We start from the raw sequence: 27942 nt of genomic DNA, 5'->3' as shown, positions 1-27942 counted from the left end.
TCAAATTTTCATTCCACAGTGGCTTGAATTTGCAGAGCATGACTTCGCAGGGAGGTCCAGTACAAACCGGGTAGGATAATGCTGAGAACTTGTCTGTGATCACATTGACTTTGTCTCTGAAAAACAAAGCAAAGTCATCAGCAGTGAGAGAAGAAGGAGGAAGGGGTGGCAGAGGAAACAGTAGGGAAGAGAAAGTGGCAAAGAGTCTGTGTGGTTCTTTTAGTTGCAGACTGTACTTTGATGTGGAAGAAATGGTGTGATGGTAATTTTTTATTCACACTGATCTTCTTACATCTACAGGACTGATCACCAGACGCCTGTGTAAGTAATATTAGTGTTTCTGCATTTTAGTGAGTGTCTGTGTGTGAGTGTTTATGCAAATATGAGATTATGACAGCAAAACACACCTTTAAAAAGCAAAATGTACCGTTATTGGTACCGTTAGTAGAACAGATATGGTTCTACTGTACCTGCAAAAACTAACTACTTATGGTTATGATTTTAACTTTGAACCTAAAATCACCATGATCAGTTTTGTGAATGCATGTGTTACACACTGTACCTGTACATGTAAGTGAAACTGATTTTCTATTTTATATTTCATCTTTCTGGTTTTTCTTATTTAAGTATGAAGAAAGTCATATAAAATTCATGATTTCAATGGATTGACATAATTTTTCTTATTTCATGTTCCATGTCCAGCTATAGAAAACATGTTTGTGAGAGCTGGTAAGTAGAGCAGATCTGAATTGATCACACAGAAGTGAGTTTGGTTCTTCTTGTATGAGACTCTGTCCTGTAAGAATGGACACGAAAGACACTGAGACAAGTACAGACTGACTGCAGTATCTGCTGTGCCACTAATTCCATGTGTCTCATTTTTATTTCTCTCTCTACAGAACTTGTAAAGGCACGAAGATACGCAGGTGAGTTTCTTCTGCTTCTTCTCCCCATTGCAGCTCTTCTCTGTAGGAGACACAATAATGACTGATTGGCTGCATTGAATCTGGACTCTCATTTGTCACATGATTGACTGACAGACACAGGATATGAGCACATTTATTGACCTTCCTTTCCACAAAACATATGAGTGATGAGAACAAGTGACTGTTTCTCACAAGAGTTCGGTTCAATCCACATTGAGCTCCTGGTGAGAAGGAGATGTTACAGCTACGAATGAAAGACAAACAGAAACTGAACTCAGTCTTTATGTATCCGGTGCTGTTTGTTGGTCCTTTTGCTCTCATTGTTTCCTCCTCAACATTATAGAACCAAATAAAATCAAATGCACTAAAAAGTGCATAGATATAAAAATGTTCTAGAAGGTTCATCTAGCAAAGACATACTTCACCACAGAAACATTTTCCACAGAAAAGTTTCAATGTTTTCCACACACTGATCTTCCCCTCTTACTGTGAGCAAAAGAAAAATATATTTTAAGGACACAAAGTGTCAAATGTGACTCCACAACCTTTGCATCTTGGACCAGTTTATTTATACAGCGTTTGAAGGAGAAACAGGTGTATTGAGAGCAGGTCGGTGTGACTAGAGTAGATTATATAATTCCATCATTTTGTACTTAATTTTGTTCTAGTTTTGACTGAATTTAATGAATTTTATTGTGTTCCTTAATATTTATTAAGTCAAAACAACTTTTAAAACAAATACTCTTACACTACTTTCTCAAACATAAAATATTATTACAATATCTTACAAAACATTCAAAACACCTGTTACCAGAATTAATATTAATACACATACACACACACACACACCACCCTCTGCTGCCGTAATAATATAACGTTTCGATCCATTTATTTTCTAAACTGCTCAGTGCTTCTAGGGTCGAGGTGACAATAGGAAGAGCAATATAACGTTTATGTATAACGTTTAAAAAGTGTTATTTTTTATCGCATTTTGAAATGTAATAACTGACCATCTCTCTGTCCTCCACAGCTGATGTGACTCTGGACCCTGATACAGCACATCCTGAACTCATCCTGTCTGAGGACAGGAAACAAGCAAGCTTTGCAGACACATGGCAGGATCTCCCTGACAGCTCAAAGAGGTTTAAATACCGGAGTGTCCTGGGAAAAGAGGGATTTTCTTCAGGGAAACATTACTGGGAGGTGCAGGTTGGGGACAAGACTGACTGGACTTTAGGAGTGGTCAGAGAGTCCATCAATAGGATGGGGTATTTTAAACTGAATCCTAATGGTGGTCTCTGGGCTATCAGTCTGTGGAATAGTAATGATTACAAGGCTTTCACTGACCCCCCTGTGTCCCTCCCCCTGAGTGTGAAGCCCCAGAAGGTGGGGGTGTTTGTGGACTATGAGGAGGGTCAGGTCTCCTTTTACAGTGTGGAGGACATGTCTCATATCTACATTTTCACTGGATATAAATTCACTGAGAAACTCTATCCATATTTCTGGCTAGGTTTTCGGAAGTCAGCCCCACTGACCATATCTCCTGTGAGTCACACAGAGTGAAGAAACTGATTTTAGCTTTCAATGTTCAGGTCATTGTGCTATATTCTGATTTAATTTCCCATCTCACCCTCATTCAGGGTTTGTAATTTCTCCATCTTAACATGTCTTTTGTACATTGTGATCCTTTTAAATAAATGTTGTTGAACAGTAATTATGTTTTAAAGTTACTTCATGGGGAAGCAAACAGAATCATGTCATGCAAAATTCTATCATTCTCAAAATGATCTCAGCATGAAAATGAATGGGGATCTTCAATATATTTGTTTACATGTGTCCATTTATCAGACGTTTTTCTCCAATGTGATGTACACCTCACAGAAAATACAATGTGTTCATTACATCAGCAGAAAGAGACAGATGCAGGTGTGTGATTCCTAAGTGCAGTTACTTTCCACACATTGCTAAAATTTAAAGTATAGCATCCATCCATCCATCCATCCATCCATCCATCTTCCTCCGCTTATCCGGGTCGCAGGGGCAATAGTCCAAGCAGAGCCCCCCAGACTTACCTCTCCCTGCACACCTCCTCCAGCTCCTCTGGGTGAACCCCAAGGCATTCCCAGGCCAGCTGGGAGACGTAGTCTCTCCAGCGTGTCCTGGGTCTGTCCCGAGGCCTCCTCCCAGTGGGACGTGCCTGGAACACCTCACCAGTTGAAAAAACAGGACACCACCCAGGCTAATTTCAATAACATCCTCCAATTGGCAGGTGATTATTGGGTCGTTAACAGACCCCAGTCATGTGAGTCTCAAATGGGCTCCACCCATAGATGTTTCAAGTTTAAAACCAAAACTCCCCACCAGTCTTTTTAGAACTAAAGAAGCCACTTGGAGGATTGGTGAAATGTATTCAAGAAAATTCATGCAAGTCCAGTTGCCTTTGTTTTTTTAGATATTATAATAGGTGTGTGTGTGTGCGCATGCGTGTGTATCAGCCATGCAGTCTCCTATCTGGAATGCTGTAGCTTTATGAAGGGATCAGTGATAATGATTGTGGCAAAATAACACACCTTTTCACGCTGATTTCAGTGCAATAACAACAAATGTCAGTTAAAAAAATATTAAAAAAGAAAGAAAAATCTTTAAATATTTGCTCCTATTTGGTCTCAGTGACACATTTTTTAAGTTGATGTAGCTGCCTTACATCCAATATCAACAAGTAAACAAAGGGCACAACCTGGACAGGATGCTAGTCAGTTGCAAGGCATCCCAAGCAGAACTCGATCCCCAGACCCACCGGAGAGCAGGCCCTGCGATGCAATAGGAGGTGCTGCTGGTCTAGAACTGAATAAAGCCACCTGTAAGGAGCTGCTCGGGGAGGACACAGTGGATTCCATGGACATGTCAACCCTAATTCAGAGGTGGGCAGACTCTGCAGTGCTAAACGCAAATAATTCACCAAACTCCTCAGTTGTTGCTTCAGTCTGAAAAACTTGTGTGTTGGACTCTTTCTCCACAATATCCTTTGTTAAACAGGCAATGTGCTCATCAGATACTTGAACAACATGTAAATCTAAATCAACCAATTCTATTTTGACTGTGGCCTCAGTGGACAGTTCACCTTTAACACTGCAGAGTCTATGCACCTCTGACTTTGGGTTGACATGTCCATCAAGTCCACTGTGTCCCCTTGTATCTGAAGGATCCAAACCTTGACAGGGAGGGTATTAGTTCACATGGAAAGCACCGTGAGGATGCTGTAGGTTCCCTGGTGAAGAAAGAGTCCGTGGTGGAGTTTCATCAGACTGGCATTGAACTGAGGAATGGATTCCACAACGACACGGTTCCAGAAACAGTTTACGGTGATGGTCCAAATGCCTAGGACAGTAAAAACTGTAGCTGCAAGATGCCAAAGTGCCTGGAGAAGCCCATGTGAATGGTGCAGATTACGAGGTGGAGAATGAGTCCAAAAGAAAGTGTCACTAAGAAGAAATGAGGAATGTGATAATGCAGTTGCTGAAAGATGTTAAGAAGAAGCAGAAAATCCCTCGCAAAGATGTCAGCAAAGACCACGTCTGTGTGGAGTTTGCATGTTCTCTCCATGTCAGTGTCGGTTTCTTCCGGGTGCTCCGGTTTCCTCCCTCAGTCCAAAAGACATGCTTTTCAGGTTCCCCCGTTGTGTTTGACTGACAGAGAGAGTGTGTTTCACTGATATATGGACGAGTGACCCATTGTAAGTAGTGTATCTAGCAGTGTGAGTCACCTTGGTGAATAAGGTGTGTGGGCTAGTAACACTACAGTATCCATTGGAAGTCACTTTGAAGAAAAGCATCTGTGAATAAATGTAAATGTACAAGATCATCAGTACCCCACTCCCTCCTTACAGGACATCATGCCTGCTGTGCCTGCAAAGTCTCCAAAATTGCTGGCGACCCCATACACGATCTCTTAAGCCTCCTGCCATCTGGTACAAGATACAGGAGCATATGAGCTGGCTCTACCAGACTGTGCAACAGCTTTTTCCCTCAAGCTGTCAGGATCCTGAACTCTCTGTACCACCCTTAACCACCTATTACATACCAGAATCCTGAACTCTGACCACCAGAACCAACCCCACTCCCCCATCCAGAAGGACACCAGCCACTTTCATACGGTCTGCAGAGATTGTCCTCTCAGGTCCCTGACAGTCTCTGCTGAAACCTCACTTAAATTGGTGTCCCTCCCAAATATAGATGGTGTATTTCTTTTATAAATTCCACATCAACCTAATGAGGTCACACTAATGCTCTTCTCCAAACAAGTACTGCACAAAAAACTCACTTTTTTGTATTACCACTTTTCACTCTGTTTACATTTCTGTTTACTGAACTGACCACACCACTGCACTTTATTCCAGTGTTTTTAGTTTAGTAGTTAGTTATTGTGAACTGTACTGTAGTAGTAATAGTGTATGTTGTATAGTGTATGTTGTCCCCTATGTCACACCATGGTCCAGGAAAAATGCCATTTCACTACAATGTATATTCTAAACATATTGTGGAAGTGACAGTAAAGTTGGTTTTGAGATCTTGCTGTTTAAAGCCTCATTAGTTTTTTGAATATGACATTTTAAATGGGCTGGTGGAAAAACTATGGTTATAGTGTCATGGTGTCACCCTGGCGCGGTTGCGTCGGACCCAACTACGAAGCACAGGAAGCTTGGTCATGGGGCGGTTCAGTAGACATTGTTAGAAAACAGGCAAAGGGTCACCGATATGCAAACAGAAGCCAAAGGGGCAAATCTGAGAATCGTAATCCAAGAGGCAGGCGAGTGATCGAGGCAAACCAAGGGGTCAGAGGCGAGGGGCGAGGAGCGAGGAGCAAGGAGGCTGAACAAGGTTCTCCGCCTGCGTGTGCTTTGGGGTGTCTTTTTATGCGATTGCTCTCTGAGTGAAAAATGTCACTCAATGGAAATAGATAGATAGATAGATAGATAGATAGATATACTTTATTGATCCCACAAGGGAAATTATGTTACAGCACCAAAATACAAGTCTGAAAATACTTGCAATATAAAAAATATAAAAACAAGTGGAAGAATACAAGATAAAAATATGTACAATTACATATACAGTTCGAGGAATAATACACACACACACATTTTCTGAACCGCTTGTCCCATACAGGGTCACGGGGAACCAGAGCCTACCCGGTAACACAGTGCGTAAGGCCGGAGGGGGAGGGGACACACCCAGGACAGGACGCCAGTCCGTCGCAACGCACCCCAAGTGGGACTTGAACTCCAGACCCACTGGAGAGGAGGACCTGGTACAACCCACTGCGCCACCGCGCCCCCCCTTGAGGAATAATAAATAAGTATATTTAAATAAATAAATCAAAACAGTATGTAGTGCAACAGCATATAGTGTAAGTTGTGCAGAATGGTAATATCATCATTATGAAGTAGTAACAAAATGAACTAACAATAGTGCTGAATAGTTCATCTGTCACACAGAGGTGAGCTGTTGTACAGTGTTATTGCAAACGGTAGGAATGATTTTCTGAACCGTTCTTTACGACAGCGGAGCTGAATGAGTCTATTAGAGAATGAGCTTCGCTGTCTCTGCAGTGTGCTGTGAACTGGGTGGGATGGAATGCCCATGATGGAGAACAGTTTGGTCAAACTCTAAATACATGAAGAACCCTACAGGGTTTGCTGCATTCTCTGAACTTTCCTCAGACAATATTACCAAAGATGCCAACATTTGACAGTAACATTGGATTAAATATGAAGTTTATAGGTAGTGAGCTGCACCTCACTGAATGTTGTATAATGTAGAAATCTTAATGATATTCCATTGCTAAAGTTGATATTGATATTCTGGTTGGAAAGTACACTAAACTGGTTGACTAATTTGTGAACAGTTAGGAAGTTACACAACAGAAGAGCAAAATATACTGTAACTAGCTTTTTTAGAGTGGGTGTGGAGTTCATTCACACCCACAGTGACATGCATTGGTAGACTAAGATAACATGTGTGAAGTGTAGATTAATATGTGGGCAGTTTAATTTTTGGATTATATTCAGTTTTAGGTTATACTATTCATATTTAGTATAAAACCTAGGAAAATGGGTGCACACTGTTCAAAACTTACATTCAATACTAAATTACAGTAAGAGGCAAGAAACTCAGAATTAATAGTAAAGCATTTGTTTTAACATTATCATAGGTGAACATTTTTCATAACACTGGTACACCCAGGTACCGCATTTTTAGTAAAATAAATAAATTCACCAAAATGCAACAGTTTACCTCAGAAATGGTGTGCTGCAATTACTGACCTTCATGCTCAGTAATTTAGGAGGTATCTGCAATTAGCATATTGATCAACATAACAATTAATATTAACATAAATTTCCAAATATTCTGCAATTTAGCTTTAAAATTAGATATTAAGTTGCTTCAGTACACATAAGTTTCATTTGTAAACAAATATTTTTTTTAGAATTTAACAGATGCCATATAATCTCTATAGAGAGTACAGTGGTGTAGTGGGTTTGGCCAGGTCCTGCTTTCTGGTGGGTCTGAGGTTTGAATCCCACTTGGGGTGCCTTGCAACTGACTGCCATCCCATCCTGGGTGTGTCCCCTCCCCCCTGTGTTGCTAGGTTAGGCTCCAGTTCACCACAACCCAGCTTGGGACAAGCAGTTTCACACTGTGTGTGTGTGTGTGTGTGTGTGTGTGTGTGTGTGTGTGTGTGTGTGCGTGAGAGAGAGAGAGCTCTTATCTTCCTCAAGTCTATTGCAAGGCACCCCCAGCAGGACTCAAACCCAAGACCCACTGGAAAGCAGGACCCGGTCCAACCCACTGCACCACTGCGCCACCACACCTCCTGGTTTGTTTCTCAGTGTTACTTAATTTTAATTACACTTCTAAAATTAATATTCACTTAATTTTTCCATGAATAAATTTGCATCGCTTAACACAGTTAAAAAACAGCTTTTATACTTCAAATCTCTTTGTGTTTTCTGGGAACTGAAATATGCACCACAGAGGTGGAGTAAAACACGGTAAGGAGCGCAGCTGTGGGTTATTTTTATATGAGTGGCTGATGTATATTATTTATTATTACGTTCTGTCCACAACGTGCTATATATGTTCTCATGACTGGTGGTTATTGTACACATGTTTCTTCCAGTCATGAAGATCAGTTGGTCTGAGTGTCTCTGTTTGATCCTCCTGCTTCTCCAACAGACCACTGTCTCCACATTGGGTACGCATTTTATCTCAGATTAAAAAAAAAAAAAATAATAATGAGAAAACTCACATTGTCTCTGAAACTCAGTTAATTCTCAGTATTGTTCTTCACAGAGAGGTTTGAGGTTCTTGGTCCAGCTGATCCTGTAGTTGCTGTAGCTGGTGAAGATGTTGTTCTGCCCTGTTACCTCAAACCCAACATCAGTGCTGTGGACCTACATGTGGAGTGGTTCAGAGTTCAGACCAAAGACCTACTTGTACATCTTTATCGGGATCATGAGGACAGAAATGAGAATCAAGTTCCATCCTACAGGGGAAGGACATCACTGTTCCCTGAGGAATTGAAGAAGGGAAACACCTCATTAAAACTCTATGATGTCAGAAGCTCTGATGATGGGCCATATAAATGTTTTGTTCATTCTGATGAGTGGTTTGAAGGGTCTTCCATTTATCTGAATATTCAAGGTAAGAATTTTGACACTATATTCAGATTATTATTTTTTTGCAGGAGTAACATTTATCCATTCATGTATTTCCAAGGAATGAATACTGTTTTCCGGATGAAGTTTCATGAATCTACAAAAGTTATTTCTCAAGCTGTTTTTAAAGCAGTTTTTATTTAGTGTTTCATAAGACAAGTCCTGTAGCTGTAGGAACCCAACCAGTGATCTCCATCGAGGGATATAAAGAAGGAGGAATCAGTCTGGTGTGTGAATCTAAAGGCTGGTACCCTCAGCCTGAAGTGGTCTGGATGGACAGTGAAGGACACAGTCTCCCTGCTGGACACACAGAGACACACACAGACAGTATGGGTCTCTTCACTGTGAGACGACGTGTTATTGTACAGGAGACAGAAACCAACAGGTTCACCTGTCGAGTTCTACAAGAGGACTTAAATGAAATAAAAGAGACAATAACCAACATCCCTGGTGAGTTACACATATTTAGTATAAACAGCTCAATGGAGACACTTTGTGTAACACGTTTAAGTTGCTATAAATAATGAACCGGTTCCAGTATCACAACTTTCTTTGTATTTTTGTGATTTGCACCTGAATCCGTCTCTATGAAAGTGTTTCCACACTCACTGTAGTTTTCTAAAGACAAAAACTCGAGGTACTTTGTTTACTAGTTTCTTCAAGTTAAATAAAACATTCGGACTGCAAATTCTGCACTGGTAAAACTGCTTATTTTAATCTTTAATTACCAAAAGGTGCAAATCTGTAATCGTTATGTGAAATTAATTATTTGTTGTATTCCAGGTGAGATGTTCCATCGTGCCCATCCCTGGAAGGTGACCTTTGCTGTGGTCTTCATTCTGGCTGCTGTTTGCATTATTGGATGCTCAGTTTTGAGTCACCGTTTTGCAAAACTGCGGAGAAAGAGAGGTATTTCCCTTAAATTATTGTTTACATTTCTGTTTTTCAGAGATAAAAAGTTATAGTTGAAAAACGGTATTATGTGAAAGTAATTTTTATTCATAGCTCACAGCAATCATTATAGTCTATGAGTTATATTCACTGTGGGAACACTGGAGTTCTACAGGTACCTTCACACTCACCATCTTACTCACACTATGACTTACAAGAGTCACTTGCTAAAAAGGTTATTTATTATTTGCAACTACAGACATTTTAGAACATGTTCAAAAAGTTTTTTAGACACTATTCTGACCTTGAATTCTAAGCTCCAGGCAAATTGAGGCTGTGTTCATAATTTTGTTGCGTAATTGCTGAATTGCACTTTTTAAGGATTTTACAATATTCACTCATAATTCAAATAATTCATCACTTGTCACCAAAGCTGAAGAAGGAAATAATATGATAAAATGTTAAAACTCACATGGACATATTCATACGCAGTGTGTGACTGTTGTGTTTTGTGAGACTGACCTCATGACAAAATTTCATTGATCTCTGTTTTCACTGAATAATTACAATATTTACTCTTACATCTACAGCTGAGCTCAAAAAAAATAATACAGTTGTATGAAAGTGATGCAATGTCACTTCTTTAAGACACACACTATCTGAGCTGCTTGTCCCATACGGGGTCGCGGGGAGCCAGAGACTAACCCGGCAACACAGGGCATAAGGGGACACACCCAGAACGGGACGCCAGTCCATCACAAAGCACCCCAAGCAAGACTCGAACCTCAGACCCACTGGAGAGCAGGACCTGGTCCAACCCACTGCGCCACTGCACCACCGCACCACCGCACCACCACACCACCACCCCCCCCCAAGACATATATTAAAAAAGAAATTAATAACAAACACTTCAGATGTTTAACATTCCCTGTATCACTTACTATGATGACAAGGTTTCTTTCTGATGATCCTGTTAGCTGAAATTCCCCTTTTACTGTCTTATATAAACCATAACGATATAAGAACAGTCAACATTCTTTAATGTTACGTATCTATGTCATGGTACACATTTTAACGTAATACCACAGTTTTCATGTCTGAAACTATTTATATTCAAACTCTTCTTTACAGATCACCTCAAAGTGTGGTTAATATAGAGTCTCTAACACTTGAGGTCATCTTGGACAAAGACATGAGCTAAATATGAAATATTTTACACCACTATAGTGTCTCAAAATAGGAACCTGCCGTATAGAATGACACAGAAATATAAATATGCCGCTATATAAATGCACATACAAGGCAAATAGGAAGAAACAGGATAAGGGACTAATTTATTTATGAGTGACAGAATGACAGAGAATCATAAGATCCACTGCACTACATCTCTGATGGTGATCTTTTATTCACACTGTTCTTGCATCTGCAGGACTGATCACCAGACAACTGAGTAAGTAATATTTGTGTTCTGGTTCTGGAAAATAATTGCTTCTCTTTCAATTGTTGTTGGACACGAGGAAGGAGCTTCTCAGAGTCCTGATGTCATGGAAAAGACAATATTGGACTAAGAGTAAAACAGTTCAGTGTTCTTTCAGGACACAACAGATTAACAATGAGGTTCAAAAATATAAATATGACTGTAATGGCAAATGGTTCATGTTTATATATTTCAGCAGTCCATGAAACAGGCATAACGTCACAATTAATAATATAAAACAAAACATAACACTGCAATACTATTCAGTTTGCTAAGTAGATCAAGGTTAACAGTCCAGAAAACTACTTGTGGTTATGATTTGAACTTTAAAAATAAAATAAACATCAGCATTTGTACACGTATGTGTTAGACATTATACCTTAACATGTAAGTCTTACATCAACAGGTGGACTGTGTAACACATACTATCATATATATATGTTAAATTATTTATATATATTTCATGTTATTACTTATCTTTCATGCTAGTGTTTTTTTTTTTTTTTTTGAAGTATGAAGAAAGTCATAAAATTCCTGATTTCAGTGGACTAATATCATTTTTCTATCTGTATGTTCCATGTCCAGCTCTAGTAAACAGGTTTGCGAGTGCTGGTAAGTACAGCGGATCTGAATTGATCCCACAGAAGTGAGTTTGGTTCTTCTGTATGAGACTCTGTCCTGTAAGAATGGACACGAAAGACACTGAGACAAGTACAGACTGACTGCAGTATCTGCTGTGCCACTAATTCCATGTGTCTCAATTTTATTTCTCTCTCTACAGAACTTCTGAAGGCACAAAGATACGCAGGTGAGTTTCTTCTGCTTCTTCTCCCCATTGCAGCTCTTCTCTGTAGGAGACACAATAATGACTGATTGGCTGCATTGAATCTGGACTCTCATTTGTCACATGATTGACTGACAGACACAGGATATGAGCACATTTATTGACCTTCCTTTCCACAAAACATCTCATCAGTGATGAGAACAAGTGACTGTTTCTCACAAGAGTTCAGTTCAATCCACACTGAGCTCCTGGTGAGAAGGAGATGTTAGAGCTACGAGTGAAAGACAAACAGAAACGGAACTCAGTCTTTATGTATCCAGTGCTATTTGTTGGGGGGGCGCGGTGGTGCAGTGGGTTGGACCACGGTCCTGCTCTCTGGTGGGTCTGGGGTTCGAGTCCCGCTTAGGGTGCCTTGCGACGGACTGGCGTCCCGTCCTGGGTGTGTCCCCTTCCCCCTCCGGCCTTACGCCCTGTGTGTTGCCGGGTAGGCTCCGGTTCCCCGTGACCCCGTATGGGACAAGCGGTTCTGAAAGTGTGTGTGTGTGTGTGTGTGTGTGTGTGTGTGTGTGTGCTATTTGTTGGTCCTTTTGCTCTCATTGTTTCCTTCTCAACATTATAAATCCAAATGAAATCAAATGCACTAAAAAGTCCATAAATATAAAAATATTCTAGAAGGTTCCTTTAGCAAGCATACACTTCACCACAAAGACATTTTCCACAGAAAAGTTTCAATGTTTTCTATACACTGATCTTCCCCTCTTACTGTGAGCAAAAGAAAAAATATACTTTAAGGGCGGAAAGTGTCAAAGCATCTTGGACCAGTTTATTTACAGTATTTGAAGGAGAAACAGGTGTGTTGAGAGCAGGTCAGTGTGAACAGAGCAAATTACACACACACACACACACACACACACACACACACCGTCTGAAACGACTTGTCCCAAGCAGGGTCATGGCGAACCGGAGCCTAACCCAGCAATGCAGGGTGCAAGGCTGAGGGGGGGGAGGTGACAAACCCAGGATGGGATGCCAGTCTGTTGCAAGGCACCCCGCAGGACCCAGCCAAGCCCACTGCACCACCACAGGCCCCTACAGTTTAAAGAATTCTAACATTTTTAACTTAATTTAATTAAAATTAATGTGTCCATTAAACATATTATTATATTATATATATTACTATAATTTCTACAAAAGATCCAAAAAACCTGTTAAATCAGAATTATTATTTTTTACTATTAATACCTAAAAGTTCATTCATTATTGCTAACCACTTGTTCTGATCACTGTCACACACACGCGTACACACACACTGTCTGCTACGCCTCTGACCGCGTGCCCAACAACCGCATCTGCATCCAGTTCAGGGCACAGGGTATAAAGAGGCTGCCCGGATGTTCCAGACTGAGCAACCTCATCTGAGAAACTGCAGCGCTTTGGGATTGCTTTCGATTCCCTGCCCTGTTGACAATCCTGCTCCCCCATCTCCTGTCCCGGTGTTCTCTTTACGCAATTACTTGACCTTTGCTTTCAGCCTCCTGACTCTGGCTTCTGTGTGCTCCAACGAAGATCCAAGAACCCTTGCCTGTCCCCGATTATTGTCTCGTTTGCCCCATTATAATAAAAATGCACCTGCATTTGAGTCCATCGGCTGGATTCTTGTGTGCAAGCATGACACACACACACACACACACACACACACACACACACACACACACACACACACGCACATATGGGGCCCCCTGCTGCCATAATAACAAATTATTACATGTTGTAGATTTTGCAACATTGTGAAACATAATAACTGACCACCTCTCTGTCCTCAACAGTTGATGTGACTCTGGACTCTGATACAGCACATCCTGAACTTGTCCTGTCTGAGAACAGGAAACAAGTGAGGAATGGAGACACAAAGCAGGATCTCCCTGACAACCCAGAGAGGTTTAATTGGTGTCCCTGTGTCCTGGGGAATGAGGGAGTTTCTTCAGGGAGACGTTACTGGGAGGTGCAGGTTGGGGACAAGACTGACTGGGTTTTAGGAGTGGCCAGAGAGTCCATCAGCAGGAAGGGAAAAATTAAACTGAGTCCTAATAATGGTTACTGGACTATCTGGCTGAGGGATAGAAAGGAGTATAAGGCTCTTGCTGATTCCTATGTGTCCATCAACCTGAGTGTGAAGCCCCAGAAGGTGGGTGTGTATGTGGACTATGAGGAGGGTCAGGTCTCCTTTTACAGTGTGGAGGACAAGTCTCATATCTACACTTTCACTGGATATAAATTCACTGAGAAACTCTTTCCATTCCTCTGCTCAGGCTTCTCGTACTGCAGTGAGAACTCAGCCCCACTGATAATATCTCTTGTCAGTGACACAGACTGATGACATTGATTTTAGCTTTTAATGTTCAAATCATGATGTCATATTCTGATTTAATTTTCCATCTCAGGGTTTTTAATTTCTCCATCTAAACATTTCTTTTGTACATTGTGATACTTTTAAATAAATATTGCTCAACAGTAATTATGTGTTTTAAAATTACTTCACTTGGAATCAAACAGAATCATTTCATGCAAAATTCAGTAACTTTCAAACTGATCTTACATTTCTGTTTTTCCTTCTGCAATTGTTCACACACAGCTTTCAAAAGGTTTTACAGGATTTTTACCTTGCTGTCACACTGAATCCAGAGTGATTTCATGACACTCTCTCAACTACTCATAACACACAGCAAAAGACCAGCGTTTTTTCATTCTGTTTCACAAAGGCTGATTGATCACAAACATGTTTAGTATCACAAGTGTCCTCTTGAGGTTCCATACTGTTTCAGTTACAATACTTCAGTTGTTCTTTATTTAATTTATTTATTCAGTAGCAAGGGGGTGCAGTGGCACAGTGTGTGTGAGACCAGTTCCTGCTCTCCAGTGGGTCTGGGGTTCAAGTCCTGCTTGGGGTGACTTGTGATGGACTGGTGTCCTGTCCCAGGTGTGTCCCCTCCCCTCCAGCCTTATGCCCTGTGCTGTGTTGATTTTTTTTCCGGGCAAACGATATATGGAGCTATACTCTCTCGCGATGCTGGGCAGTGATCCACATCTCCCAGTCTGTCACGCAAAGGTGTGCATTAGGTGTATTAAACGCATTTTTTACTTATGATATTTTTGACTTACGATGGGTTTCTTGGAACATAATTCGCGAAACACTATGCACTATTATCAACCCACACCTTATTCACTCAAGGTAACTTACACAACTAGACAGACTACTTACAATGGGTTACCCATCCATATATCGGTGAAACACACTCTTTCACGCTCACACACTCTTTCACACTCACACACTATGGGTGACTTAGAGTCACCAATTGAGACTTTGGACTGTGGGAGAAAACGGGAGCACCTGGAGGAAACGCACAGACACAGGGAGAACATGCCAACTTAAATAAAAACAAAGACCAATAAGACCAACTAATATAAACACTGCATGACAGAATCTTAACAGTAAACGCATACCCAAAGGCTAAAAACCATAAATACTTAAAGTACTTACCTGCTAACTCCACTGCTGTGCCCTGGCCTGTTCCCAGGGTGTTTCTGTTCACCTTACTTACTGTTCTTGGTTGTTTTGCTTTTCACAACACATTTCCCATTATTTTACATTTTTAGATTTTAATGCAAAGGTGAACAATACAAATGCATTTAACCAAATACATCAAAATAACAAGACACGTTTAGGAAAAATAAAAAAAAATAGCCACGCACATAATAATGAAAAAAAAACTGCACCAAAATCAGATAAATAATAATAACAAATAAATAAATAAAAACATACCACAGTCAGTTCCAAAGACTACTTTAAATTGCAATAAAGTGCTATATGTTATAAACATAATGCTATTAAATAAAGTGAGATCAGATAAATATAAAAACCTACACGGTGTTCCCTTCCTCAAGATTTTAAAAGAGAAAGTAAAACTTGTGGAAACGCGGAGCACCGAGTGACACGAACTGGTATGTTTCTCTGTGTTAATAAACCACTGTATTTCATTAATTACACTCATAAATAAAATAATATTTATATTCGCGTAGTATCGCTATGAATAACTCTACACCGGTTCACAGTAGTTTTTTTTTTTTTTTTTTTTTATAAGCTAAGGTCGAGTAAAGGCGCTAAGGAATGAATAGAGATCACAGGGACATGAAGACACAACTGTGTCGATAAAACTGCGTTTGTTAATTTTTTTTGAAACACACACAGCTTGTCCCAAGCGGGGTCGCGGCGAACCGAAGCCTAACCCAGCAGCGCCGGGAGCAAAGCTGGAGGGGGAGGGTCGCACTCGGGACGGGACGGCAGTCCGTCACAAGACACCCCAAGCGGGACTCGAACCCAACGGCGTCGCTGTGACGTCACCGATTCCTCGCGCCCCCAAGGACGAACAGCTGAGTTTAAAAATGGGACCAGCAGATTAGCAGAGCACTAAATCGAAAATTTCTTGCTTAGGCTCCAGCTTGTCGTGACCCCGCTTGGGACAACCGGCTTCAGTGTATTTTGCACTGAATATATACATACACATATATATTTTTATTTTAGGTTTATTTGTTATTACACACACATTTTCTGAACCGCTTGTCCCATACGGGGTCATGGGAAACCGGAGCCTACCCGGCAACACAGGGCATAAGGCCGGAGGGGGAGGGGAGACACCCAGGATGGGACGCAAGTCCGTCGCAAGGCACCCAAAGCAGGACTCGAACCCCAGACCCACCGGAGAGCAGGAGTGTGGTCCAACCCACTGCGCCACCGCACCCCCCTATTTGTTATTGTATACAGTATATAACGAATAAAGCAACGGGATGTAACAGAGTAGTGAAGTTTTGCTCTTTTGTCAGGAGATAATCCCTCTAATAAGTCTAGTAAGAGTAAGCGACGTCGGCATCTCGACTAGGGCAGCTGTCTGAGAGCGCATCGGTAGTGCGAATGGACATGGATTCTATGCCCGCTTCGTCTGTGCGGAGTTTGCGTTTCCTCCCACTATAGATAGTTAATTTCCTTAAGGAGGTCATGGAGAAACCTTCTCTGTCTGCAGTTACTCTTATATTTACATGTGTAGTAGATGCTTTTTCTGCAAAGAAACTTCTAATGAACTCTGTAGTGTTATCAGTGCACACACACACACACACACACATCATCTAAAACTGCTTGTCCCATACCGGGTCGTGGGGAGCCGGAGCCTAACCCGGCAACACAGGGCCTCAAACCTAATTACTACACCATCCAGTAGTACGTGTACAGTAGCACAGTATACCAGTTATGAAGGTACTTTTGACAGTCCTGTCCTGCTTTTCATAAAGATTTTATGATATTCAAATAAAATAATTCAATTCTATCTCACTGAGTCAAGAAACCTCACTATGTATAATCTTTTATCTTTATAAAAAATTGTATCTAACTGCATGTTTTTAAACTGAGGGATGCACTGATATGTTTACAGTCTTTTTTTTTCATTCTACTCAGAGATTAGTGGTGTGTTAAAGATGCTGCTGTATTTGTATTATATTAAGAACTGAGTGAGAAAATACCAGTTATTAGGTTGTTATTCTGCAGTTCATTAGCCTGATAATATTTCATAACTTGATCTTTTTCTTTTTTTGCTTGTTGTGTGTGTGTGTGTGTGTGTTTTTTTTTTTTTTTTAAATCAAAAATAGCCTATAAGACAGTTATTTTGTCCAAATATTTTCTATGGACAGCCGTTAAAATGAACTTTTCTGAACCTTTTACATTTGCATTTTTTCGTATTGAATTCTGCTTTGAGACCTGAAAGTAAAATCTTTGTGTCACTGACTCTTCCATCTGGCGTTTCAGTGTCATGCTGATATACGTGACAAATACTGTGTGGCCTCCAGAACACAATATCTGAAGGATAATGAAAGGATCAGGTAAGAACACCTGGCAGCATTTCTAGAGACCAGACTGGTAGAAGACTGAGCTTCAGTATAAAGCATCTTCACCAAGTATAACAGTTACAATTGGACATCAGTCAGGTCAGTATTGGTAATTGTTTGTATTACCTCACAACCAGCCAACCAGCTAGCTATGAGAAATGTTTATTTTAATATAGCCGATCCATACTCAGATCCTATATGACTGTATGACTAACATGTATATATTCTCATAACTGATGATTTATAGTATATATCTGTTTCAGTGATGACGATCAATTGGTCTGGATGTCTCTGTTTGACTCTCCTCCTTCTTCGGCAGACTACTGTCTCCACATTGGGTACATATATTTCCTCAGATAAAAAAAATGTGTCATGTTGTCTCTGGAACTGAATAAGTTCTCAGTGTGTGTTTTTCTTCACAGAGAGGTTTGAGGTTCTTGGTCCAGCTCAGCCTATAGTTGCTGTAGCTGGTGAAGATGTTGTTCTGCCCTGTTACCTCAAACCCAACATCAGTGCTGTGGACCTGAGTGTTGAGTGGTTCAGAGTTCAGACCGGTAACCCACTTGTACATCTTTATCGGGATCATGAGGACAGATATGAGAAGCAGATCCCATCCTACAGGGGAAGAACATCGTTGTTCCTTGAAGAACTGAAGAAGGGAAACACTTCATTAAAACTCTTTGGTGTTAGAGGCTCTGATGATGGACCATATAAATGCTTTGTTCAGTCTCAACAATGGCAAGATGATTCATGGATTAACCTGCGTATTAAAGGTAGGAATTTAAATTTTTTTTATTAAAATTAAATTATTATTTTTGCAGTGCATATAATAAACATTTTTTTCCTTCATTAACTTTCATGAGTCGCTTACTGTTTCACAAGACAAGTCCTGTATCTGTAGCTGTAGGAACCCAACCAGTGATCTCCATTGAAGGATATAAAGAAGGAGGAATCAGTCTGGTGTGTGAATCTAAAGGCTGGTACCCTCAGCCTCAAGTGGTCTGGATGGACAGTGAAGGACACAACCTCACAGCTGGACACACAGAGATGCACAGAGACAGTATGGATCACTATATTGTGAGACGACGTGTTATTGTACAGGAGACAGAGACCAACAGGTTCACTTGTCGAGTTCGACAGCAGCAGATGAATGAAATGAAAGAGACAATAACTGACATCCCTGGTGAGTTACACATATTTAGTATAAACAGCTCAATGGAGACACTTCGTGCAACTCATGTTTAAGTTACTATAAATAATGAACCGGTTCCAGTATCACAACTTTCTTTGTATCTTCGTGATTTGCACCTCCATCCATCTGTATGAAAGTGTTTCCACACTGACTAGTTTTCTAAAGACAAAAATTCGAAGTACTTTGTTTACTTATTTCTTCAAGTTAAATAAAACATTTGGACTGCAGGTTTTGTACTGATAAAATTGCCTGTTTCATTTTTTAATTACTGAAAGGTGCAAATCTGTAATCTTTATGTGAAATTAATTGTTTGTTGTATCCCAGGTGAGATGTTCCATCGTGCCCATCCTTGGAAGGTGACCTTTGCTGTGGGCTTCAGTCTGTCTGCTGTTGGTATTATTGGATGCACAGTTTTGATTCACTATTTTGTAAAACTGCGGAGAAAGAGAGGTATTTTAGCAATTTACTGTTCACATTCATGGTTTTCAGATTTAATAAAATTAAAAAACATAGTTGAAAAATGGTATTATGTAAAAGTGATTTTACATCATAGCTCACAGCCGTCATTATAGTGTATAAGTTATATTTACTGTGGGGGGGCAGTGGAGTTCAACAGGTCCCTTCACACTCACTCTTGTACTCACACCATCATTAATAACAGTCACTTGTTTAGGGTTATTTTCCATCATCTTTGGATTTTCTAGATCATGTCCAAAGAATATTTAAACATTTTTCCTACCATGAATCCCAAGTTCAGAACAAATACATTTACATTTATTCATTTCACTGTCGCTTTTCTCCAAAGCAACTTACAATGTTTAGCTACATACAATTATTTACTCATTTGTATAGTCAAGTAATTTTACTCGAGCAATTTAGGGTAAGTACCTTGCTTGAGGGTACTACAGCGGAAGGTGGCACAGTGAGTAGGGCCACTGTCTCATAACGCCTGGGTGGTGCAAAAGAACGTGCATTCGATCCCTGCTCAGTCTGTGTGGGGTTTGCATGTTCTCCCCATGTCTGCATGGGCTTCCTCTGGGTGCTCTGGTTTCCTCCCACAGTCCAAAGGCATGCTGTTCAGGTTCCCCCATAGTGTGTGAGTATCACAAAGTGAGTGTGTTTCACTGATGCATGGATGAGTAACTCCTTGTAAGTAGTGTATCTAGCAATGTAGTCACCTTGATGAATAAGGTGTGTGGGTTAGTAACACTACATAGTATCCCTTGTAAGTCGCTTTGGACAAAAGTGTCTGTTAAGTGAATAAATGTAAAGGTGAGAATTGTGTCAGTGACCTTTGGGTCCAAAGGTATTAGCTCTAATCACTATTTTACTGGCTCAAGGTTCACAGTTTAGGTGTGTGGTAACTGATTGTTGAATTGCACTTTTTAAAGTCTTTACAATATTCATTGTGAATTTAAATAATTTTTCATTTGTCAGCAACGCTGAAGAATGAGATATGATAAAATGTTAAAACTCACATGCACGTATTTATATGCAGTGTGTGACTGCAGTGTTTTGTGGCACTGACCTCATGACTTCATTTCATTAATCTCTGTTCTCACTGACTGATTACAATATTTTTTCTTACATATACAGGTCAGCTCAAAGAACAGCATGGTAAGTAATACAGTTGTGTGAACCTGGTGTATGAAAATATAGCAATATCACTTCTTGAAGACATATATCCAAAAATAAGCACAACTTCACTCACCTCTTTTTCCTGATTAAACTATTTTTGTCATTAGTGTGAATGAGTACATTGTATGAAGAAATGTTGCTTTACGTTAATGACTGGCAGAATGACATTATATAACGTGGTACCACAGTCAGATGACCTGTAAGAATGATCATGTTAAAATTAGTGTTGGGCACAAATTAATTCATATAATTTTTTTGTTTGTCAGGATTTCAGTTTTGCAAAACAGTTAATCAATTTTACGTTTTTTTAAATGTCAAGGCATTTTTATAATGTATAATATTTTTGTGTCATTTACTGTCCCTTTTCCACAGAGACAATCTAAAGATTTTACTGTATATAAAGTGGCTTTGATAATAAAATCCAGCCACTGAGCAAGTTACTGTAGTGTTGTCACTGTTGGATCATAAACTGTTTGTTGCTGTCATGTAGGAGATTAGGAGGGCAGACTCAAATGCTGATGTTGAAGTCGCTTTATTAGTATCACAAGAAGGTTGCACCCACAGAACAGAGAGCCTCAGAAGATAGGTGAGGAGAATGTCTCTCAGTTGGAGGTTCCGCAACTAGGTGCGTCGGAGTGGGTGATTTTATATTGCATCTCAGGGACTGTAGGTGAGTCTTGATGGCACACCAAGTCTCCCCACTGGCCTGGTGCCAGGGGTCGACTGTGGGGACGTTGAGATGGGGCACCAAGGAAACAGAGCAGACTGGTACCCTCGGACACATTGGAATGGTGACATACCTGTGGAGGAGTGGGTCAAGGCATTATGGGTGTACTCGGCCCAGGGCAGGTATTGTGCCCACGGGTGCTGTCGTTGGGCACAGTAGTTGCAGAGGACATGACTGATGTTCTGCTGTAAGCGCCTCACCTGCCTGCTGGAGTAGGGGTGGTAGCCAAAGGTGAGGCTCACCGAGACCCCCAGCTTAGTCCAGAATGTCCTCCACATTGGGGCCCATGGTCTGACAGTGTCCTCAGGCAGGCCATGTAGGCCGAAGACCTGTTGGGACAGTGCCTTTACTGTCTCCATGGCCGTGGGCAACCATGGCAGGGGGATCAGGCGGCAGGCTTTGGAAAATCGGTCAGTCAAGGTTAGTATCACAGTCTTAGCATCCAAAGAGGTGTAGTCCATCAGGAAGTCCACTGCTACTTGGGACCAAGGTTGCGAGGGCACTGGCAGTGGTTCCAGTAGGCCGGTGGTTCTCTGTGTCGGGGTTCTGGGAGCAGACTCTGCAGGCCTCCACGTATTCTCGGACATTCGTCTGTTTGCCATGACATTATTATGATAGAGTAAAAGCTCATTCATATTTATATGGAATGTGTGACTGTTGTGTTTCGTGAGACTGACCTAATTACGTAATTTCATTAACCTTTGTTTTCACTGACTAATTATAATATTTTTTTCTTACATCCACAGTTCAGCTCCAGGAACAGCATGGTAAGTCATACAGTTGTATGAAAGTGATGTATGAAAATTGTTCAATGTCACATCTTTAAGAAATATATCAAAAATAAAAACTGTTTCACTCACCTCTTTTTCACTAATAAAACTCTTGATAATTTTTTTTGAAAAAATGCAATGTATGAAAAAATGTTGCTTTATGTTAATGACTGACAGAATTACAATGCATGACTTAGTACCACAGTCAGATGACCTGTAGAAATGACCATGAGTCAGTGCTGAATTCAGGTTAATTCAGCAGCATTTTCCTTGTTTGTCAGTATTTCACTTTAGAAAAAAAAAGTTTCTTTTTTTCCTCCTGAAGAATTTTATACTGTGTGTAACATTTTCTATGTCATTTATAATTCCTTTTCCACAGTAAGCATCAAAATGTTTTACAATATTGTAAGTGGCTTTGATAATTAAATCCAGTCACTGAGGTAATTATTGTAGTGTTGTCACTGTTGGATCTTAAACTGTTTGTTGCTACTGCTCTGTAAGAACAACAGTAACAATAACATCTAAAAGCAAACACTGAACAAAACATCAAGGACATCTTCACTTGAATAAGATGTTTTCCTGCATTAATATTTTAAATTTCCTGAAACAATAGTGAGTTAGGCATTTTCTTGTATCTGCTGTAATTCAGCAGCTTCTTCCTTGCAAGAAATTTATTTTGGCTGCTGAAAAAATACAAGATTATTGATTTTACCTTTTTTTCTTGTAAGGCATTTTTGTATTGTGTATATTATGTATGTCATCTCTTAACCATTTTCAATGTTGAGAATGTAAAGATTTTACAGTATCTAAAGTGATTTTGATAGTTAAATCCAATCCCTGAGAAATTAACTGAGGCATTGTCATAGCTGGAACATAAACTGTTGTTACTGGTTTTAAAGAACAAAAATAACAATAACATCTTAAAACAAAAACCTGACAAAAACATCTTTGAGTGAATTAAACATTTTCTTGCATTTTGCTGGAAGTTTTATGAAACAGTCATGAGTTAGAAGTTTAATTGTTAAGCCAACATCTGTATGGTGAGAACATCTGTATGAACAGTTTCAATAGGAATTTCCTTCTGACGTTGACTGTTATAGACTGTGTTACAGAATTTCAGTCAGTTCCAGACAGTGTTTTATGGTATGATGACTGTTCAAGTCAGTTCGTGAGTTTGAATGAAATATTTTGGGATCCTGATGCAAAAAAGCCACAGAATCATTGTTTCATAAAATATAGCTGAATTTTGTCAGCATAGCAACAGGATTAAATTTATTACCACAGATTGTCAGGTTAAGGGGGTGTGGTGGTGCAGTGGGTTGGACAAGGTCCTGTTCTCTGGTGGGTCTAGGGTTTGAGTCCTGCTTGGGGTGCCTTGTGACGGACTGGTGTCCTGTCCTGGGTGTGTCCCCTCCCTCTCCAGTCTTACGCCCTGAGTTGCCGGGCTAGGCTCCGGTTCCCTGCAACCCCGTATGGGACAAGCAGTTCAGATGGTGTGTGTGAGATTGTCAGGTTTAGCTTTAGGGTTATTGTCGTGTCATTATACACAGATGTACATCAGACACAATATTTTACTTGCAGAGGTTCAAGTGTAATATAAACAATCACTGTAGACACTTAAGATGCACGATGTCTCTTACTATGATTTTTACACGTGTGTCTCTCAAACCAGTTCACAGTAATGATTGTGGCCCTTGGCAAAAAAAAAAAAAAAACAAAAAAACATTGGTTCCAGAGATGTGTGTTTTTGGTGAACTAGTGAATATAAACTGACCTTACTGCATGTGAGAGTGAATGAGTGTGTACACACACACACACATTTTCTGAACCCATCGTGTATCTGGCTAATCTGCTGTGGGCTAGAGTCACCGAGGGTGAAACCTACTTCACACTCTATGTTTCTCGGAATTGGCTCTGGACCACTGGGACACTCAACTTGAATAGCTCTGCTACCTCACAGTGTCCGGACTGTTCGGGTGTAGGTTCAAAGTTCGAAGTTTTTATCTTTCCCCTCTTCTGCATAGGTTTCCTCACACAGTCTGATTACATGCAGTTCAATTGAACTGGTGATTCCGTAATTGTGTGTGTGGGTTTGTACGGTAGGACCGGCAATCAATGAAAATGATTGAGTGAAAACAGATGGGTAGTCACACAATTCCTTTTCGGTGAAATACAGGTGGACTTGGACTTATGAAAAGGTTTCACCCTGATGACCCTCTTCCCTGAAAATCCCCCTGTATTTTATTGTATTAACCATAATGATACATAAACAGTTGATGTATAAATGTTATAGAGCTTTGTTATATTTTTTCACCAATATCATGCATTTTTCATGTTAAAATAATACAAATGTTACAATAATAATTGCTCTTAGGCACTACCACCTCAACAATGACTGAGACCCAAACAATAACAACTATTGGTGTGTTGGGGCAGTGCAGTCAGCTGATTTTACAATACAGCATATGGAGGGGTCACCGTTAAACATTACGACCAAATGCTGGGACTCGAAAATGATATAATAAGGAGGGATGGCTGTTGAAAGTCTGGATTGTCATAAGTCACGTATGTTGTAACTCAAGAATTGCCTGTAGGGGTGATGGAATCATACACGGCAGGGGGTGTAGTGGTTAGTAATACAGACTTCTGATGCCATAAGGTTAACAGCACAAGTGTCAGAAAGGTCTTTTAATGCAGTGACAGAAGGTTACTCAACCTTAAGCTTAACTTAAACGTCAAGTAAAATACCCCTCTGTGTATATGACTTAAAAGTCATATCTTTATCAGTAAAGATAAAACCTCATTTGGTGAAAATGGATGGCAGATAGTGGATATGGAGGTTATACATTTTTTTATACCTAGAAATAAGTTTATATAAGAAATGAGAGGAGCTGCTATAGAACATCATGGTGATTGTTTCTTCTGTCTCTGTTTAAACTGACACATCTGTTCTCTACAGATCAGCTCAACGTGTGATTAATGTAGTGTCTCTAACGCTCCAGGTCATCTTGGACAAAGACACCAGCTATATAAAAAAAAAAAAAATCACCATTATATTCTCTCGAAACATGAACCAACTCTATAGAATGACAGAAATATAAATATGCTGCTATAGTGGATGCACATAAATGGCAAAAAGGAGGAAACAGGATTAACTTATTTACGAGTGAGAGAATGAAAATGAGAATCAGCAGATCCACTGCACTGCATCTGTGATGTGGGGATTTTTTTAATCCATTTGTTATTTACACTGATGTTCTTATATCTACAGGACTGATCACCAGTCAACTGAGTAAGTAATAGGTGGACTTATGTTTTTGTTTGTGCATTTGAGTTTGTGTGTGTGTCTCTTGTGTGTTTACACAAATTATAACAGAAAAACACAACTTCAAAAAGTGAAAGTGGTAAAGATGTAATGTGAGAAATACAAGACATCAGAAATATGGAAAATACCACAAGCAAAAATTCTTTGAAATTAATGCAACTAATTTTCTGGGAAATAATTGCTTCCCTTTTAATTTGTGCTGGAGATGAGGAAGGAGCTTCTCAGAGTCCTGATATCACGAAAAAGAAAATTTTGGGCTTAGAGAAAAACAGTTCAGTGTTCAGGACACAACAGCTGAACAACAGGGTTCAAAAACATACCACTGTAATATGGTAAATGGTTCATATTTATATATTTCATCAGTCAATAAAAAATGTCCAATGTATCAATTACTAAAAGAAAAGTAAAGATACCACTGCAATAGTATTTTGTTTGCTAAGTAAACGTAAACAGTATATTTAGTGACAGAGAAATGCATCAACTCTTCCTGTACATACAGTATTTAGTTACTGTTAGGAGAACAGAGATGGTACTATTGTACCTGCAGAAACTGAAAAGCACCACATACTGTTCATACTGTATTTCTCTCTGTTTGTCTAATAAGGAGCAACAGAAAGTCATAATATAATAATATGGAGTTCATCCTTTATGAAATGATTATGAAGGTTTGTTTCTTTCACAATCAGAGCCCATTAACTGCTTATGGTTATGATTTCAACTTTAAACTGAAAATTAACATGAACATGTTTACAAATGTATGTGTTGCACACTGTACCTGTACATGTAAAAATGGACACGAAAGACACTGAGACAAGTCCAGACTGACTGCAGTATCTGCTGTGCCACTAATTCCATGTGTCTCATTTTTATTTCTCTCTCTGCAGAACTTGTAAAGGCACAAAGATATGCAGGTGAGTTTGAGAAATTAGCCAAAAATTTGCAAAAAACATATATATATATATATATATATATACACTATATATACATTGTGCCCTTTATATATATATACATATATATAAACACCTTTATATATATTTTTTAAGGGCACAAAGTCTCAGTGGGACTCAGCAACCTTTTGAATCTAAGACCACTTGATTTACACAGCATTTGAAGGAGAAACAGTTGTATGAGATCAGGTCTGTGTGAGAGCAGAGCAGATTATGTAATTCAATAATTTTAGAAATACATTACTATTAATTAAATGAAGTCAAAACAAGTTTTTAAACATAAATGTACATAAACATAAAAGTTTTAAACTGTTTTCTCAAAGGTAAACATATTATTACAATTTCTTACAAAACATCCAGAACACCTGTTATCGGAATTTATATTAACACCCCAAAAAATCACTCATTCATGCTAACAGCTTGTTCTGATCACCACCACGGCTTCTTCTTCGTCGCACGCACACATACCTGCAGAGCCCGGGCTCTTTGAGGTGGTTGCACCCCCTGTTGCCATAATAATATATTTTTACTTTTTAAAGGTGTTAATTTTTGTCACATTTTGAAACGTAATAATTGACTACCTCTCTGTCCTCCGCAGTTGATGTGACTCTGGACCCTGATACAGCACATCCTGAACTCATCCTGTCTGAGGACAGGAAACAAGTGAGGAATGGAGACACATGGCAGGATCTCCCTGACAACCCAGAGAGGTTTAATTGGTGGTCCTGTATCCTGGGAAAAGAGGGGTTTTCTTCAGGGAAACATTACTGGGAGGTGCAGGTTGGGAACAAGACTTACTGGAGACTAGGAGTGGCCAGTGAATCCATCAACAGGAAAGGGTATTTTCCGCTGGATACTAATAATGGTCTCTGGTCTATCTGGCTGCAGAATGGGAATAAGTATGAGGCTTTCACTGACCCCCCTGTGTTGCTCCACCTGAGTGTGAAGCCCCGGAAGGTGGGGGTGTTTGTGGACTATGAGGAGGGTGAGGTCTCTTTTTACAGTGTGGAGGACAAGTCTCATATCTACACTTTCACGGGATATAAATTCACTGAGAAACTCTGTCCATTCTTCTGCCCAGGCTTCTGGTATCGCAGTGAGAACTCAGCCCCACTGATCATATCTCCTGTCAGTGACATAGACTGAAGAAATTGATTTTAGCTTTTAATGTTCAGATCATGATGCCATATTCTGATTTATTGTCCAATCTTACCCTAATTCAGAACGTGTAATTTATCCATCCATCTTGTCTTTTGTATGATGTGATACTTTTAAATAAACATTTAATTTTTTTAACCAAGGGTATTGTGGTGGTGCAGCGGGTTTGGCATGTGCTTTCTCTCTGGTGGGTCTGGGGTTTGAGTCCTGCTTGGGGTGCCCTGCGACGAACTGGCATCCCATCCTGGGTGTGTCCCCTCACCCCCCAGCCTTGTGTCCTATGTTTCCAGGTTAGGCTCCAGGTCACCACAACCCTGCTTGGTACAAGCAGTATCAGTCAGTGTGTGTGTTTATTGAACAGTAATTATGCATTTCAATTTTATCTCATGGAAGCAAGCAGCTGGAATCATATTGTTTAAAATTCAATAATTTTCAAACTAATCTCAGAATGAAAATCAA

The 27942-nt window shown here is 39.9% G+C and overlaps 4 protein-coding genes across 4 annotated transcripts in view; all 4 read left to right on the top strand.

The window, feature by feature from the left end:
• The window catches only part of LOC114911911 (butyrophilin subfamily 1 member A1-like), a 170400-nt gene that overhangs the window by 105359 nt on the left and 37099 nt on the right, over nt 1–27942 (top strand). The gene's annotated exons all lie outside the window — the stretch shown is intronic.
• On the top strand, nt 800–14210 carry LOC108930613 (zinc-binding protein A33-like). Its single transcript, XM_029256022.1, has 2 exons — nt 800–926; nt 13622–14210. Exons 1-2 carry the CDS (start codon nt 869–871, stop codon nt 14167–14169), a joined length of 606 nt encoding a protein of 201 aa, XP_029111855.1. The 5' UTR covers nt 800–868; the 3' UTR covers nt 14170–14210.
• Nucleotides 8108–9635, top strand: LOC108930615 (butyrophilin subfamily 1 member A1-like). The gene is made up of 4 exons (XM_029256019.1): nt 8108–8180; nt 8279–8629; nt 8812–9093; nt 9427–9635. The coding sequence occupies exons 1-4, from the start codon at nt 8108–8110 to the stop codon at nt 9606–9608; spliced, it is 888 nt and encodes a 295-aa protein (XP_029111852.1). The 3' UTR covers nt 9609–9635.
• Nucleotides 17670–27532, top strand: LOC108930620 (butyrophilin subfamily 1 member A1-like). The gene is made up of 10 exons (XM_018745973.2): nt 17670–17825; nt 17990–18064; nt 18149–18499; nt 18628–18909; nt 19243–19368; nt 20515–20535; nt 22030–22050; nt 25325–25345; nt 26263–26289; nt 26924–27532. The coding sequence occupies exons 2-10, from the start codon at nt 17992–17994 to the stop codon at nt 27469–27471; spliced, it is 1470 nt and encodes a 489-aa protein (XP_018601489.2). The 5' UTR covers nt 17670–17825; nt 17990–17991; the 3' UTR covers nt 27472–27532.

The sequence above is a fragment of the Scleropages formosus genome, chromosome 11 (assembly GCF_900964775.1).
Source record: "Scleropages formosus chromosome 11, fSclFor1.1, whole genome shotgun sequence".
NCBI classification, from domain to species: Eukaryota; Metazoa; Chordata; class Actinopteri; order Osteoglossiformes; family Osteoglossidae; genus Scleropages; species Scleropages formosus.
The sequence above is the reverse complement of the archived record's forward strand: the minus strand, read 5'-3'. Positions and strand labels throughout refer to the sequence as shown.

What these genes read in the sequence shown, in the direction of transcription:
- LOC108930613 (XM_029256022.1), top strand. Translation starts at nt 869, where the DNA reads ATGTGTCTCATTTTTATTTCTCTCTCTACAGAACTTGTAAAGGCACGA. An exon ending in AAAGGCACGAAGATACGCAG is followed by an intron (nt 927 to 13,621) that starts GTGAGTTTCTTC and finishes TGTCCTCAACAG; the next exon opens with TTGATGTGACTCTGGACTCT.
- LOC108930615 (XM_029256019.1), top strand. Translation starts at nt 8,108, where the DNA reads ATGAAGATCAGTTGGTCTGAGTGTCTCTGTTTGATCCTCCTGCTTCTC. An exon ending in GACCACTGTCTCCACATTGG is followed by an intron (nt 8,181 to 8,278) that starts GTACGCATTTTA and finishes TGTTCTTCACAG; the next exon opens with AGAGGTTTGAGGTTCTTGGT. An exon ending in CATTTATCTGAATATTCAAG is followed by an intron (nt 8,630 to 8,811) that starts GTAAGAATTTTG and finishes CAAGTCCTGTAG; the next exon opens with CTGTAGGAACCCAACCAGTG.
- LOC108930620 (XM_018745973.2), top strand. Translation starts at nt 17,992, where the DNA reads ATGACGATCAATTGGTCTGGATGTCTCTGTTTGACTCTCCTCCTTCTT. An exon ending in GACTACTGTCTCCACATTGG is followed by an intron (nt 18,065 to 18,148) that starts GTACATATATTT and finishes TTTTCTTCACAG; the next exon opens with AGAGGTTTGAGGTTCTTGGT. An exon ending in ACTGATCACCAGTCAACTGA is followed by an intron (nt 25,346 to 26,262) that starts GTAAGTAATAGG and finishes CTCTCTCTGCAG; the next exon opens with AACTTGTAAAGGCACAAAGA.